This window comes from Eucyclogobius newberryi, unplaced genomic scaffold, assembly GCF_026437365.1.
Source record: "Eucyclogobius newberryi isolate DKJ021-1_F unplaced genomic scaffold, fEucNew1.0.hap1 SCAF_17, whole genome shotgun sequence".
Lineage (NCBI taxonomy): Eukaryota > Metazoa > Chordata > Actinopteri > Gobiiformes > Gobiidae > Eucyclogobius > Eucyclogobius newberryi.
In genome coordinates this window covers 27616514-27632519 of record NW_027315801.1, presented here as the reverse complement: position 1 = coordinate 27632519, position 16006 = coordinate 27616514, and the positions used below count along the sequence as shown (strand labels likewise).

At 42.8% G+C, this 16006-nt stretch overlaps 1 protein-coding gene across 4 annotated transcripts in view; it reads left to right on the top strand.

Moving 5' to 3' along the window:
- The window catches only part of zbtb46 (zinc finger and BTB domain containing 46), a 63080-nt gene extending 47202 nt beyond the window's left edge, over nt 1–15878 (top strand). For 3 of the 4 annotated variants that reach the window (XM_072449763.1, XM_072449765.1, XM_072449764.1), the window contains 4 exons: nt 1309–1590; nt 6406–6689; nt 8415–8454; nt 8545–10569. In XM_072449763.1, coding sequence (XP_072305864.1) covers nt 1309–1590; nt 6406–6689; nt 8415–8454; nt 8545–9233 — 1295 coding nt within the window. In that variant the 3' untranslated portion in view covers nt 9234–10569. Of the gene's footprint in view, nt 1–1308; nt 1591–6405; nt 6690–8414; nt 8455–8544; nt 10570–11616; nt 11793–12248 lie in introns of those variants that run through there. The other variant, XM_072449766.1, reaches the window with a different exon arrangement.
- Nucleotides 15879–16006: the final 128 nt, after the last annotated feature.

Below are 16006 nucleotides of genomic sequence, written 5' to 3'. Positions count from 1 at the left end.
ATTTTAATTTATATTCATGGGCCTTGAAAAAGACAAATAGTGATATTTGCTAAAAAAAAAAATCCATATTGGACCAATTTGATACAATAAAACCAGAAATTAATGAATGAGATAAGGTTGCTGTGTTCTTCTGATGAATTTATATTAAAAATAATAATAATAATACAAATTTAAGAGCCATACACATATTTTCACAGATTCCAAGACATCATTTTAAAAAAATTGAATACAATAAAATAGTTTCTTTGTTTTCAATTGAACACATGGCGATAGAGATGTCTATATGCAATAGTTTTTTTCACCATACTGTAGATAATCTCATCTCTAGTGATACACCATCGGTCCATTCTTACATCACTATTATTAAAATACTAACCATCTGATCTGAACTGTCATCATGCTCCCTGTTCAACATTAGGACACCCGAAGGTTTCTGTCTAGGCAGTCTCTCTTCTTCACCGTCTAAACCCCTTTAAGGCATGTTTCAGAATCAGAATCATGATTACAGGAAGTTAAGTCTTTGTTAAGGAACCTGTCATCTGTAAAGTGTCAATTAGAAGCCTCTCAGAAGTGGCTGGGTGATGCGGCGATACAAAGAAGAATCATGGTCTGATCCTTTGAAGATATTAAAAGCTAAACGGTGATCGCAGCTCGAAAATATCACAATCATTTTGTTGTTTACCCGCGCATGAGAGTGTCGAGTACTCTCAGCGACCATGTTGTACTGTAACATCTACACAATACCTTCATGATTCAACTTACAGAGGACTTTCTTGTTTGTCATTTTTACTTCTGCTCTTCATTGTGAGCTCCACTGCACTGATGGCCGAACACAACACAAAGTATTTCTATTGTGTTGATGACGCTCCGGTTCTGGTGGCGGTGGTGGAGTGTGTTTTGGTGCTGAGGAGAGATACTGTAGGACTGAATCACAATGATGAGACATAATGTAAGAGTACTGCACTTGTCTGCGGTGAGTTGAGAACGATCAGGTTAATAACACGTTTAAATAACTGCTGTAACTCTCAAAGCGACAGTCAGTGTGTTGTTGTTTTTTTAACAATATAATACACACCAAAAGCTCCCCATATGCAGATTTACAATACATATGGACAGACATTTTATGAAAAAGTACACAAGGATAAGTACTGTTGTTTTAAGTTATTGCCAAAACATGGCGTCAAGAGTTAAAAAGTTGTGTGTCGCTCCTGAAATAAATAAGAATTATCCCTGAATCTCACATGTTGTAATATTGTAGTTGTAATACTATATTGTGTCGCTAAGTACCATTATTTCTGTTCCGTTCAGGGGCCGACGTGACAGAACCAAACAGCTCCGACAGTCGAGGAGAGCGACTCGACTTCTTCCTGAAGCAGGAGGAACCTCTGACCACAGAACCCAGTTTCCTCGGCGTCAACGAATCAGACGAGGCCGGAGCCGGAGCTGGGGGCGGGACCATCTCGTCTGTGGCTAATCTGAAAGTGGCGCTGATGAGTAAGAACAGCCTACTGTCGCTGCGAGCCGAAATGATGGGGGATGACAGTCCTCTGCTGTACGAGTACCTGCCCAAAGGAGGACACTCCCTTTCCTGTAAGTCATTACTCACATAACCACTGATATTACTGCATATTTGTGGCACGCTGTAGTTTGTCACGCGCGTTGTTCATCGACTTATTCAGCTTTATTTAAATGTGATGCTTTAGTTGAGTTCATCTGTAGTTCTGCTTTAAGTTTCGACTGATCTTGATTTGGGTTTGGATTGAAATTGGATTTAGTTCTTGTTTTTCGTGTTGTTAAATCCAGGATTAATCATGGTCTAGTCACGATTAAAGATGTCAGAATATGACATTTTAGTGCGATTATTGTGGGATGAACGGTTATTCACGATGATAGAAACATAACAAAGCAAAAGTGAAATGCTTTATTTTCTATTATAATTAATACATTACTTTTGCGATAGTATGTGATCAGTTTGACTAAATTCTGTAAAGTAATTGTTATGATATAAACAGCCACATTACATGAAAGTACTACAGATTGAATTGAAAGTACATCATTTTGTTTCTAAAATTGTTGCGATTAATTATTTTTTAGTTCTTACAAATATATTACAACCTGAATAATCAAGATCATCAGTTAACTACCCCCCATACTATAATACTAAGGAAAATATTTAATTTAATTTGATATATTCACATTTTCTACCACAACAAACAGACAATAACAACAATAGAATGTAATTTTCAACACAAAATAATATTACCATGCGAGCTTACACCAGTTCAATTACAGACCAATAAAAACACATGTTGATCCTAGTTTTAATATCAAATAGTATCTAGGTTTGGATTTACTTTGCAACCTTAGTTCCCGTTAAGGTCGGGGTAATGTTCCCTTCACATTTCTGGCTGTAGCGTGCGCATTGTGATCAGCTGAAGGAAGCCAAATAGACGGTATTCGGTGCGGAGCCTTTGCGAATCACTGCTGTAGAGTATTTTATTTTGATCAAATCCACTGTTTGTCTAAGTTGAACGCGAGTGTGTGCGCCGCCGCTCGCCTCGTGCCTCACACTGGCGGCGGCCCTGTGTCGTCAGCGGTGATTCAGCGAGAGAACATTTGACTGTGATCGCTCGCACCGGCCTGAGAAAATTTGTTTGGACAATTTCTTCATTTCAACTGGTGAATGGAATAAAACACAGCTGACTTTGCTGAAGAAAGGAAAAAATATGGAGCGTTTCTTTTCTTTTTTTTTTGGGCAATACCTTTTGACAAAATAACCTTCAATAACCCGGTGGTTCAAAGGATCGATTAACACAAGGAGCAGATTCATGGTCGCTCCGCACATTTGCACTGATAGGAAAGTGATCAAAGCTCGGGCTCTTGTATACTTTGGGTGAACTGTGGCCGTGTCTCAGGTTGACCATCAGTAATGTCAATAGTAGTGCAGTAAATATGTGCCAGAGTGAGTTTTTCGCCCACTTTTCCTTTCATCTGGAGTGCCCGGGTGTCTCTTTGTCCGCGTATATTAGCCCCGTCCGTGTCCGCGTGGGCACGTTCGGCTGTGGCTGTGTATCTTTGCTTTTACTGGCTCGTAATTGGATCTTTTGTCCCGAGTTGTGCCGCCTTTGTGTGCGGAAGCAAAAGGAGGAAGTGTACAACTCCTGGTCTCGTCCTGTCTTTTGAGCTGAGCCCCACTCGCCTCAGAAACCAGACCTGAATGTTTGCCGCGCGTCTCATCGCTTCGGCATCAACTCTTTTGTGCTAAAGTGTTAAGTGTGTGGGATTCAGATGTTTCTGTCGGCTAAAGATGAGAATCAAGTCTTGTCAAAGGCGTTCAGATACACACTTTAGACAGCCTTGGCTTCATATAAATAGGCGATTTGGAGAATGCAGAGAATGTAAATCATTTGCTTTCTTTGCTGACAAAAAACAAGGGCTGTATTTCGACGAGCCGTAAGGAGGTTTATGGTTAGCCAAACCCCTATTTTAAATCTTCCTCACAATGGGGTTAGGGAAATGGGCTTGTCTGTCCGCTCCCTCGTCTCCCCTCGGCGGTTTGTCCCGGCGTCTAAATGAGGACACCAAATAAACAAACAGTGTACCTCAGATTACTGGGCGGTGGATCAGTCAGTGTGCAGTGACAGATCGCTGCTCCCTGCCTCCTTCCTCTCCTCCTCTCCTTCACCCCTACGTCCTAACATCCTTCCTCTCCACCTCCCCTCATCTCCTTCACCCCTCCTTAACACTCATCGCTCACATGCTTCCTCCCAGCGCAGCGCCTCCTTATTTGTCTTGTCTCCTCTCTTTTCTTTACCCCTGCTTTTACCGCGGCCATGGTGCATCAAAGTATGTCGAATGTTTGAAATGCTGGGAAAGTATTGATCTGAAAGCAGAGGAGTTAGAGCGAGGTCATCTGGCCTCATTCAAAATACACCATAGAATATCTGCGAAGAGGCCTTGACACATCGTTCTGGAATCTCTGCTCCGTCTGTCCTTGTGATTGTCTGACTAATGAAACCTTTTCTCAAAAGTTGCGTCGAATCTGAAAATCAATGCTTTGCGGTTTAACTCTATTCATTTTTGTGTCATCAGGGGCGCATTCCCCGTGACTCCATGATTCATAATAGACTTGCATAGGTCGTGAATGCCCTTCTAGCGCTAACGCAACACCAATATAAAGAAGAAACCAGTCTGTGTGCCAGAATCCAATAAGGATCATTGGGATTTGGCCCCTGTTGCTGTACCCATCTCGTGCGTCAGACAATCGATGGCAGACAATGGATTTAGCCGTGCCGTCCCCGCACACCTGTCCATTGCCCCTGCGTCCTCCTCACTGTTAGGCACATCCAATTTACGATAGCCATATTAGTAAAATCTCCTCTAGTGGCGCCAGCATAGTCACTTGAAATGGTTGAGAAAATTGATTTTGCACAGAAAAGTGGGCTCTACTGCGTGCAAAGGTCCGTTATGATTGGTATTTGTGGGTGTCGCCAACAGCATCTGCTCATCTTTCCCGTGCCATTGTGAGATAGGGCCAAAGATCGATTCCCATTTACAAGACCAAGTGAGCAGAGTGGCTCAAGACTTGTTTTCCCCAAGTTTATATACATATTTTGGTATTCTAATTCAATCAGGGGACATCTTGCAGTATGGTAAATTGTATGTCCTCGCTCCTTGTCTGCTCCTGAACAGACATTTCATGTGATTAGCTGTTGGCAATTATTCGGTCACCTCAGAGTAATTTCTTCAAGAACAAAGTTAATTGGTTATCATCCCCTTTTCATTCTTAAGTGGAAGGTGCAGCCAGGGGTATAGCTGTTACTCTGCGGCGCTTTTGTGCAATGACTTACGTCCTTCAACTTATTACAGCTTGTATAGTGTACATTTGAAAGTTTTGACATTTTAAATGTAAAGTTCACTAGGGGTGGGTGATGTTGACAAGATAATAGGAAAATACCACCCTAAATGTGCCTGTAAATCTTGTGGTTTAGGTTCAAGCATTGCACAAAATATGAATGGGCTTTCAAATTTTGTTTATTTTGTAGCATTTTCATCGTTTTTATTATAGACATAGATACTTCCGCCTCTAAAATTGCCCCTCATTCCGTGCGCTTATATCCTTGTATGTGTATTTAGGGACAGTCAATATAAATCATTGTATTTTTATATTACCGCACATAATGTTTCAGCGTAAAGCCTGTGTACATTAAATTAAAAGACACCCTGACTTCGGTGAATAGTCAGATTAAAGTGGGGGTATAATTTTGTGTGCGTTTTCGGTCAGAGGGAGTGAGGAGTGGGGAGTGGTGCCGGGTGCGGCGCTAAAACATTCCAGGAATCCGTCCACGGTCAGACTCACGGTCGTGTGATTCTGAGTTTGGTGCAGAGGAGGCCCGCGAATGAATGACCATAACCCACACCACATAACTCCAGAGTGCATTCCCAAAATCACTGCCCACAGACACTTGGATCCACTCGCTCATCTATTAAATACATAATCAAACGTTAAGTCTTACCTGGATGTAGACGGCACATACTTGTGTTTGTTGATTTCTGTGTAAATTTGTGTCTTTTATCACTTTTCTTGCCTATTAAAATGTATATTCAGTGGGGAAATAAAAACTAAATAAAAACACACATTATTTAATTCAATAACATATTTTTTGCATATTTCTTTGATCTGTTTAAATGCATTTCATTTCAAATTCCTTCATTTTTCTAATTCAGTTCTGAGCATTTTTTTGCAATATACTAAAGTGATTGAATTTACTACTTTGATATGAAATGAATATGCTGTATTGTGCATTATTTAATTGCTACGACCTCTTCACTAGTTGATCAAACAGTAGCATACTGTATATTTTGGCATCCCAACTAGAAATCAACTCTTCTCAAGTCGTCTTTTACACAGTGAAGCCAATAAACTGCCTTCCCCAGCTGTAACTTGTTGCTGCAAGTCGATAAGGTCTTTTACCCTATCTCCGCTCAAATCAAGTTGCAAGATGGCTTCACTCCAAATCTCCCTCCACGCTACAGGCCCTCTCTACCCGTATATGCATTTTCTCAATACTAAACTCGCACACACACACACACACGCACACACGCCCTGACATACACAGTTGGTTGGCTGTAGCATCCTCTGCTTGCATGTGGGTGGTAGAAGGAGAGCAGAGGAGCAAAAGAAAAAGACAGGCCTAACCCTTTCCCCTCGGCTGCTGGAAAGTGAAACTTGTGAGTTTTCTTCTTCCTCCCCCTCCGCACAGTGTTTGATAGCGTAGCACTGGCAGCCTCTGTGTGCCCCCCTGCCCACTCGCTCCCGTTTGTGTAGTTTGTGGTGGCCAGCTGCTTGCAGAGTTGCAGTTGTACGTGAGTGGGTGGGTGAGACTGGTTTCCTGTGCTCCTCAGGGCTCCGCTCCAACCACTGCAGCAGCAACGCAGTCCGGCAAGGGGCAAGCGGGGCCACATTTCAAAACAAAACTCCTCCTACCAACACTACCACTGCTACTGCCTCCTCTACTGCTCATCTTTCACCCTCGCAACTTCAACAATCGCCATCTTCATCATGTTCTTCACCCTCATCCACTCCTCCCACGCCAGTCAACCCCCACCAGCAGCAGCGCCCCCTAGAGGATTTGGATGTGGAGATGGACGAGTTTCCGGAAGGGCCCGAACTTCCCACCTCACCCCAGGTAAGGACTTTCAGTGTGGGTTAGCTTCAGGCGCGCCTCGTGTTTCTCCCATAGCCAGGTGTGATAAGACTGACTCCTCCTGAAGTTACATATCAATATATATGAATAACAGTAGTAGGATTCTAGAATAAGTTGCATGCACTTTAAAGGCGCACTGTGTAACTTTTGTGATTGTCTGGAATGCTCCACATAACAATAAACAATAAACTGCTTCAAAAATCCCTTGAACAAATACATTGTTACTGTTTGCTGGTTCGCCTCTGCACAGATCTGACCTGTAACTTGGCCTGGAGAAAGGTTTAATGCCACTGTGGAACATTCTACGTAAGCCACCATAAAAGTTACATTAAGCGCCAATTGAATGTTAAGTTAAACTGCATATGACGCTCATTTCACTCAAATATAATTAGCATATTTATATATTATATGATATTTTTTCCATTTATTTGTTATTTTTGTCAAGTTTATTGATTTCTCTCCTGGTTGTACAGTAGCAGCAGGTAATTCTATAACTGTTACCTAGCAACCCTACTGTAAACAAGGGCCAAAAATACCTAATAGTTATGAGTGAACTAATATAAATATATGAAGGTATTCAGCACAACTTTTCTTTTCTTCATTTGTTTACCAAAAGCTGCCACTTGACAAATATAAAACTATGATACATATTTACAGCTGGTGCATCAAACCAAACCAAGTAATAATTAGAAAAACATGAAAACTTGTCATATGCATTTTAATTTGACCCATTCTTGAACTAGTCTTCAACATGTATTTAAATGGGAGGAAAATAAAAGAGCAAACCGTTTAGTTCTGTTATCATGTATAGATTTTTAGAAATTTTCTATTGCATTTACAATAATAAACTATATTATACTGTGTAAGTTTTTTTTTCCCTTTTCAAAGCATAATATTGTTCTTTTTGCATGCACACACTGCACTTATCACACTGACTACTGCTGTGTTTATCGCATGTTATCTTTTGGGTTTGTTCCATTCATGTTTGTCTTTTGGATTTTTTTCTTTCTCTTCAGGTCTCCATTTTAAGCCTTTGTCTCTTTTCTTACAAACAGTGTATTAATAAAACTAACCCTCTCACATTCACATGAGGCAAAGCGCTCTAGCGGGGCATTAAGCAGCAGTAATGTCATCTGTAATGCCACATTCACAAAGGCTGAGATGGCAGATAGTGAGGTGGGATGGGGAGGAGCAGAATCAATATGTGGAGACAATGAGAGGTTTGGACTCAAACTTCAGGAAATTGTGTTTTTTTTCCCCTCCCTCTATGTGTTTTAGTGTGGAGGTGGCAGACGATGTTCATTGGAGTTTAGGGCCATGTGTAAAAGCAGTATTTGTGAGGGTGAGCGTTTAGGTCCATCCTCTGCTCTCTGTGCGGACAAGCCATCTGCTGCCCAGTGCATGGTGTCCTGTTCTGAGAGAGGAGCAGGAGGAGGCCAGAGGAAAAGGGGGGGATTGATGAGGTGGGCTGTTAGACGGGCTATACTGCAGAAGAGAGGGCAGGCTAACAGCATGCAATTAGTATATTAACTAATATGTCACACTCATTTCAGTCCATCACCCTTTTCTGTTTTCCCAATCTTAGTTAACGATCTCAGTTATCTTCCGTGGTTCTAGAACTGGCTTTAGTGAATGATGTCTTCCCGTACAGTTTTATACACAGCAGATTGTGTGGAAGCCTAATACATGTCATCTTTATGTTTGCAGAACAATAACAAGTTGAGAGACATTGAGGAGAGCTGCTCAGGTACATATCATGTCTCTCACTGTTTTCTTGTTTATTAGTTTCTTGTCTGTCCTCTGGGCCTTGACATTGCTGCTTGTGTTTGGTCTCTAGCTCTGGACAGTGACCAGTGTCTGGTGGAGAGGGATCAGATGGCAGAGGAGAGCCCTGGCACTGGGACCAAAGGATTGGAGCAATGTGTGGAGGGTGCACCAGGGGGCGACAGAGTTCTGCCAGAGCCTGGTGTGTGGCCTGAGAAGGGCATCGCCTGCACCCTGTGCAAGCGGCTGTTCTTCAGCCTGGAGCAGCTGCGGGAGCACGAGTACCACCACACCCTGTCCATCATGGCCCTGTCTATGGACTGGCCCTGTCTGTCCTCTCAGCCCTTACAGCCCACACTGCCCTTACAGCCCCTGTCTCTACAGCAGGGCCTGTACCGACCCGCCCACGCTGACTCTGCACCAACACGATATTTCTGTAACCAGTGTCCCGCCAGTTTCACCCTCAAATCTAACGCCGACCGCCACGAGAAGACCATCCACATGAAAAAGAAGCTGATGCAGTGTGTCTATTGTCTGAAACACTTCCGAGACCGCACAGACTTGCACCGGCACCTGTCCTCGGTGCACTCCAGAGAGAGGGAGCACCCCTGCCCCACCTGCAACAAGGCCTTCAGCACCCAGAAGAACCTGGCCACCCATATCAAAGTGTGCTGCCAGACGGGGGCCCTAGCAGGGGCCAATGGCACAGATGTGACTCAAGTGGACGTAGACTCTCTGTGGTGGGTCAGGGGGTTCAGCTAAAGCAGAGCAGAGGAAATGAAAACACTGTACAGGGGAATTCAGCTCAAGTATAATACATATCCAAACTGTTACTATGCAAAACAGATAGTCAAAGTCTGGCCTGAGTTGAGCTGGTGCAGGTGCTGAGTCTGTAACATGAGACGCACAGGGGTGTTTTTCCTGCCGTCTCATCAGGCCAAACCACTCTGCGTCTGACTGTGTGTCGCCAGTCCCCAGTCTGACTAACCTCTCCTTTTTAGGCAGACAGATCTTTATCTCGACGCACAACCCGGCATTAAGGGCCCTTAAACCACTTTTACATAGAACGCTTGCACTCACCTCTCACAAACCACTCCACCCTCAGGAACCAAGTGGTATCGCAAGATGAAGGAATAAAAGGAAGCACGTAATACCCAAACTGTCAGGGATGTAGAATGTACTATCGAGTCATCTTGACAATCAATCGTCAATCAATCTAATGCTATTTATTTAGAGCATCATTTCCCTGAGTGGTCCGTATGTCATGATAACGCCCACAGTCAGCTGAGTGCAGATGGAGGCGTCGTGGAGACCGCTAAAACAATAGACCAGTGTCCTGCCACTGGGATGGCGGTGTTTCTGACTCGTTTTCTGCCTCTACACGCTTTTGTGTTGAGGAGTGACCACAACCGAATGATAATTGATGCTTCACGGCCCCGAACCTCCTCGAGACTCATCCCCTCATGTGATTGGGGGGGCGGGGGCTTCATAAGTTACACACATTTGACCACTGCCACGCCCTTCTGTAGGAACGATTCAAACGGATGTAGCTGTAGCGCACAATAGGACGAAGCGGTCGAGGCTCCGTCAGATCGTGCACAAAAACTGGCTGTGGAATCGTCGCTAATATAAATTCACACTGATCTTTGCCAAACTCGCTCGCTAAGTTTACAGCGGACTCCAGTCTGCAACGTTATACCAAAACAAAATACCATCTTGTCTAACTCGGTTCTTGTCGTTTAGTGACTTAAAATGTGAACTCCCAAAAGGAACACTGCATCCTTCATGTCCCACTCATCACACTTCATCAGACCGTATGCTTTGCTTATATTTTCACTTTAAGAGCAGCGCAAGTGTCTATTGGGAGTCTGCGAAGTCTGGATGCCAATTCATTTGTGAAACTATTCTCAGGTAGCACAGTCTGTTCTGGGCAGCTTAAATGGACTGGAGTCAGAATACAGATAATACCTGCCGCTGAACGCAACAAAAAACAATTCACGGTAGCTGTTTTTAACTGTTCTAACTGTAAGTATTGTTCATTTCTTATTGTATTGTAAAACTGATTATAGCTCATATTAAAGTTGATTCAATTTCCTAAGCGTTTTGCCATTTCTTTCCAAGTATATCTTTTTATTGGTGCCATGTTTTGTCCAGTGTTTTGTACTTGCATGCTTTCTTTTGCCGTTGAGTGTTTAATGGCGGTCGATTTGCAAATGGAGGTAATTATATTGTTGCACTCTCGTCCCGTAGTGTGCCTGACCCCTCCTCCCTGAAACAGTGTTGTGTTTTATTTAAATTTCCCCTCAACTAGTTTCCTATTGCCTCAGATCTAGAGCCGTGGTTCTCAAACAGCGGTGCAGGTACAATCAGCGGAATCAGTCCACGAAATCGCACTTGAGTTCTGAGCTCGACGTGGACTGGACTTTCTGCTTCTACTTTGTTCACATCTGAATTGGTTTAGCTGTGGACTTGTGGATTCAGGCGCCCGTCAGTCTGTGGAATGAGCTTCTCGTAAAGCCAAGTACGTTCTGAGGTGTTACTTTGCGCGGAAACTTGGAGAACCACTGCACTAGATAGATACTGCGATCGAGAACCCTGTGTTTTATTTTACCTTTGCTCATTCCCTGCTGTGCCCACTAGACTTTGCTGCCTCTCGTTCATCCCCGTCCATAGCAGAGAGTCCCTTGTCGTTTTAGCACACTGACTGTTGTATGATGTTTATAGTATCGCTCTGCCATTATTGCTTTAGTATGAAAGGAGAGCGGTTGCCAGGGAAACTGTAGCTTCGGCTGGGATCGGTGTGACCATGGGAATTGATGGTACATTTCTTAGACCATGGCTGACACTAATTAAACTAGTTTAAGTAAACAGAAAAGTGCACTTTAAACTCAAGTCACAATATTATAAACCAAGCCAAACGTATAGTAAAGTAAATTATATTTGCTTAAAAATGTAATCTGTGGTGAGTTTTTGTATTGTTTTATTCAGAAAATCTACATTGTGTCTTACATCTCTAAGCAAGAGACAAGCACAAATACTGTGTAAAGTAGACGCAATTATACAAAACGGATAATTTTGTTGAGTGAAAATTAAATACCGCTCAATTCTAACCTGTCTCGTCCTCTTTTCTCTTCTTTCCCCGCAGTGAACGATTTCACCGTGATCCGTAAAAAGTTCAAGTGCCCCTACTGCAGTTTCTCGGCTATGCACCAGTGCATCCTGAAGAGGCACATGCGCTCGCACACAGGAGAGAGGCCCTATCCCTGTGAGATCTGTGGCAAGAAGTTCACCAGGAGGGAGCACATGAAGAGACACACGCTGGTGAGTCTGGAGCCACTAGAGGGCGGTAGAGCTGTAGTTACAACAGGAACAATGTGGCACAGGGATTGGAAATATAATATAGAGATAATTACAATGGAAATATAGTAGATCAGTTTAATATATTGATTTGTATTGGGGTTTTTTCTAATGCCATGAAATGTAACATAAGAAACATTACTTAGGAAAAGTATATAGTGCTCAATGTCTCAAATGTCTGTATTATAAGACATTTGAGACATTTTTTGTTAGTAGAGAAATACAGACACTTTGCTGCATCAAGATTTTGAAAAAGAAATTGCACTACATGTTATGAATCAAGAAAGCATCAATCTTTAAAGATGTCAAATCCATGTCTTTTGTGTACATTTCCCCCTCTGTTTCCTCTAAAACCGAACTTTGTTTCCTCCTCCGATTCATTCTCGTCCTCATATTTCCTTTGTCCTTGTCCCCTGACAGGTCCACAGCAAAGACAAGAAGTATGTGTGCAAAGTGTGCAGCAGAGTCTTCATGTCGGCGGCCAGCGTCGGCATCAAACACGGCTCCCGTCGCCATGGCGTCTGCGCCGACTGCTCCGGACGTGGCATGGCCGCACTCTTGGACCACAACGGAGAGGTGGGCGGCGACATCTCCCCGGAGGAGGAGCTGTACGCCGGCGACCGTTTCCAGGACGACCAGGCGGAGTGCGATGGCGACGCGGAGGAGGAGATGATGGCGGACGGGGAGATGATCGGGGAGGCAGAGGAGGAGAAGTGGAAGGACTCAGGGATGAGCGAGAAGACACAGCGGGCTCTGGACAATGAGAAGGAGGAGAGCGACTCTTCGGTGCAGGACGGGGAGCAGCAGAACGGGACAGACAGGGACTTCACCTGGATCTCCTAGGACCCGGCCGCCTCCGCCTTAGCTCCTGATGAAGAAGCTCTGAAGCTCTCCATCATCGATCTCTGAGGCAGAATCACTCCTGCTCTCTTCTTCACCACTCGTCCTGCAGTGGACCGGCCTCGCACTGGGCGGAAACGGCGTGAGGCGTGCGCGACAATGAATCCCAAACCTTTACGTGGCATTTTTGAGTGTGATTTTTGAAGACAACAGCGGCTCGAGCGGTGGCTTTTTCTGCTTACCTCCTTCACTCCTGATGCAGTGTTTTTAGTGTTTTTTTTTTTTTTGCGGGTTCAGGCCAGGTTTCTTGCCTGCTTTTGCTGTTCACAATCATAGTGGACTTAAAGCATCTACCTAGAGAGTCCGCCCTGTCTGGACCACTGGATGTAATGTTTCTAAAGTGAAGGGTTGAAATCTATTGCAAAGAGAAGTGTGTCTCTGCTGAAGAGAGTCCTACTGCCACAGACTTGCACTTTAACTGACTCCACTTTTAGCCCTAAACCATGGTTTACATTTTTGATCTTTTATCAAATTGGTGACCGCACCTACCTTTAAGGATATACCCATGTCCTCTTGACTGTTAACACAATGAAGAATCACTGAACCTTTGTGCAGATTGCTGTTTATACATAGCCTATACCTTTCAGTGAATTATTCCTCAATCTTTGCTCTAAAGTTAAATTGATCCATTCCAACAGAGACTGGAGCTGTACATAAGGTTTAGGAGGTTTAAAACGGGAATGAGGAGTGTGTGAGTCTTATCTGTGTGTGTTGGAGAGGCAGAGAGAGAATGTACCACACTTTTATTCAGAATCTATGTAGAAGATAGAGCAGAGTCCACAGTTCGGATTGGCACAAACAGGACAGGGACAGTCGATCTGGACTCTGTGTCCAGTGTCTCTGACACTGGAGTTTGGACCTGAGAGCTCGCTCTCTCTCTCTTAAGGAGGAGCTGCCTTCCTTTCTTCCTTGTTCCTCAGTCATTGCGATTTCTAATCAGAATATGCAGATCACATGTAATCATTTTAATCATTTTAGTTCAAATTTTAGATTTAGAAATATAAAAATGCTTTGAAAGAGTTTAATATGAATTTGTTGGATCTATTTATTGGAGACATTTGGTGAAGTCATTTGCTCCTCTCTCTGTCTGATGCAAGAATGTTGCGCGTGAGATGACTAAAGAGCTTATATCGGTTCCTTGGAATTATTTCCATGTTTCTGGCAAAAGTTATTGACAATTTGATGGAGGCAATCTTATTATCATAAGATTATGATTACTGTTGTTGATGTATCTAATTCTTATTAATAATTATTATTAAGTGCTGGATGCTAAGCTTTATTGTGTGTTCTTTTTCATATTTTATATCTTGTATAAGAAAAAGCTTTTATACTTTGCCTTGTTGTGGACAGCAAGCCATGGGCTTTTCTCGACCTTTTCTTGTGCCAGTTTACGCATCTCTGTCGTATTTGCTTTCAAACCAAGGGAAACACACACTTCTCTGTCCAATATGGACGACACATGTATTTAGCACATGCTTTGGCATCAGATGTACACTAATTGAGTACCAAAAACAATCCTGTATCTCGTATACATGAAGTGCTTTTGTTGACAGTTCTGTGTGTGCAGGTGCTTCTTTTTCTTGTGCTTTTGTTGTTGTTTTTGGTTTTAGCTGTTTGTCACAGTTTTGCTGAGTGCACATTTTATGGTATTATTGTGAATATGAAGGGCTGCTTTAGGGCCAACACTCTTTTTGAAGACTGCATCAACTAATTAGACTCACATTGTTTTTATCTGTTATCACCTACAATCACTAAAGTATCAAGGCAGCGCACAGACAGAGCCATTATTCATCTCTTTGTTCAATCTCCACGTTGTTTGGAAGGCGCCACACAAAGGGAAAGGCCAGCTCTGCCGCTCTGCACTCTGGGAAACATTCGGGTGCCGTCGCCGGTACAACAGTTAGCACACGTTGCCTCTGTGCTTCTAGAGCCATGAACTCCGCCATTGACCTTTCATCACGACTATTTAATTTCTATTTATTGTGCTTTATTATGCCCTTCTGTTAGTCTAATATAAAAAGAAAGACGAAAAAATAACTCATGAATGTTGTTGGGTGTGGAAGGATTCAGAGACAAATCCCGTAGTCATGTCGTGGCCACTGAGAGACTTTTGTATGTATGTTTGTGGCGCATTTACCCCCTTCTTCTTCTTCTTCTTCTTCTTCTACACAATTTGGGTCTTCTTCCTCACCGCGGGTTGTGCTTCAGGAAAACGTCCGCCATCAACACTTTGAATATGTGCCTCGATGACACCCCCCATCTGTGAAAAGTAGAGTCCATATCATTGTTGCGTTCCACGATACGACAAATCAAGACGTCCAGCCCGTCACCACGTGAGGTCCTCGCGCTCCCAACGCTCTTACTTTGAAATGCATGCCCGTGTTGATTTTGTCATACCAAAGTGATGTCTTCTCCGGGGCATCTGCGCACAACCCCCCTCATTCCACTCGATGCAAAACTGGAATCACTGGCTCCACGTACTGCAGATGAATTATGGGTATTTCTTAGATGTGTACAAAGGCAATCCTCATTTAGCCTGTATAGCTTGACTTTACACGTGCAAAATCATGAAGCCATAGATATGCGTGTGTTGATATGATAAAATTTGGCGCTTTTTACGTTTAATTTTGTAATACTAAGAGTGATGTGTGTAGACCTTTATATATATATGGATTTATATTACTATCTTATTATTTATTTATTTTCTCGCTCAATTTTCCTGATCTTTAATTTGTAAAAAAGGTCGCACTTGGTGTTTATTTTCATTATGATTATTGTTCAATATTGACTTTATATTGATGATTACCTTAAATATGTGTTTGTAACAAAATGTGTTAAATAATCAGAAGACTGTCCTGTTTTGCTCCTGTTTTGTTTTGGGCAGATGAAGTGCTCTTGTGAAGACTTTTTATTTCTTTGGTTGTCAGTACTGCTCACAAAAAAGTCCAAAAAAAGAAAAAAAAAAGAAAGAAAGAAAAAAAGAATAAATCAAATAAAAACATTTTTACAGTCAACTGCCTCCTACTGTTGGGGTCGGCCCAATCGCCATCGAAGCCTCTTTTGAACTTCATGTTTAGTGGAAACATAAGCTTGATTATTATTTGCAAAAACCAATCAATCAATAAATTTTAAAATTGCTGCTGTAAAGAACCTCTGCGTGCTGTGTCTTTGTTGGTGTAACCTACTCTGTCCACAAGGGGGCGTAATATGAACTTAAACACAGATGAATACTTACACAAAACTCTACTTTTCTGAAGCATGTCACAGAAATGACTAAA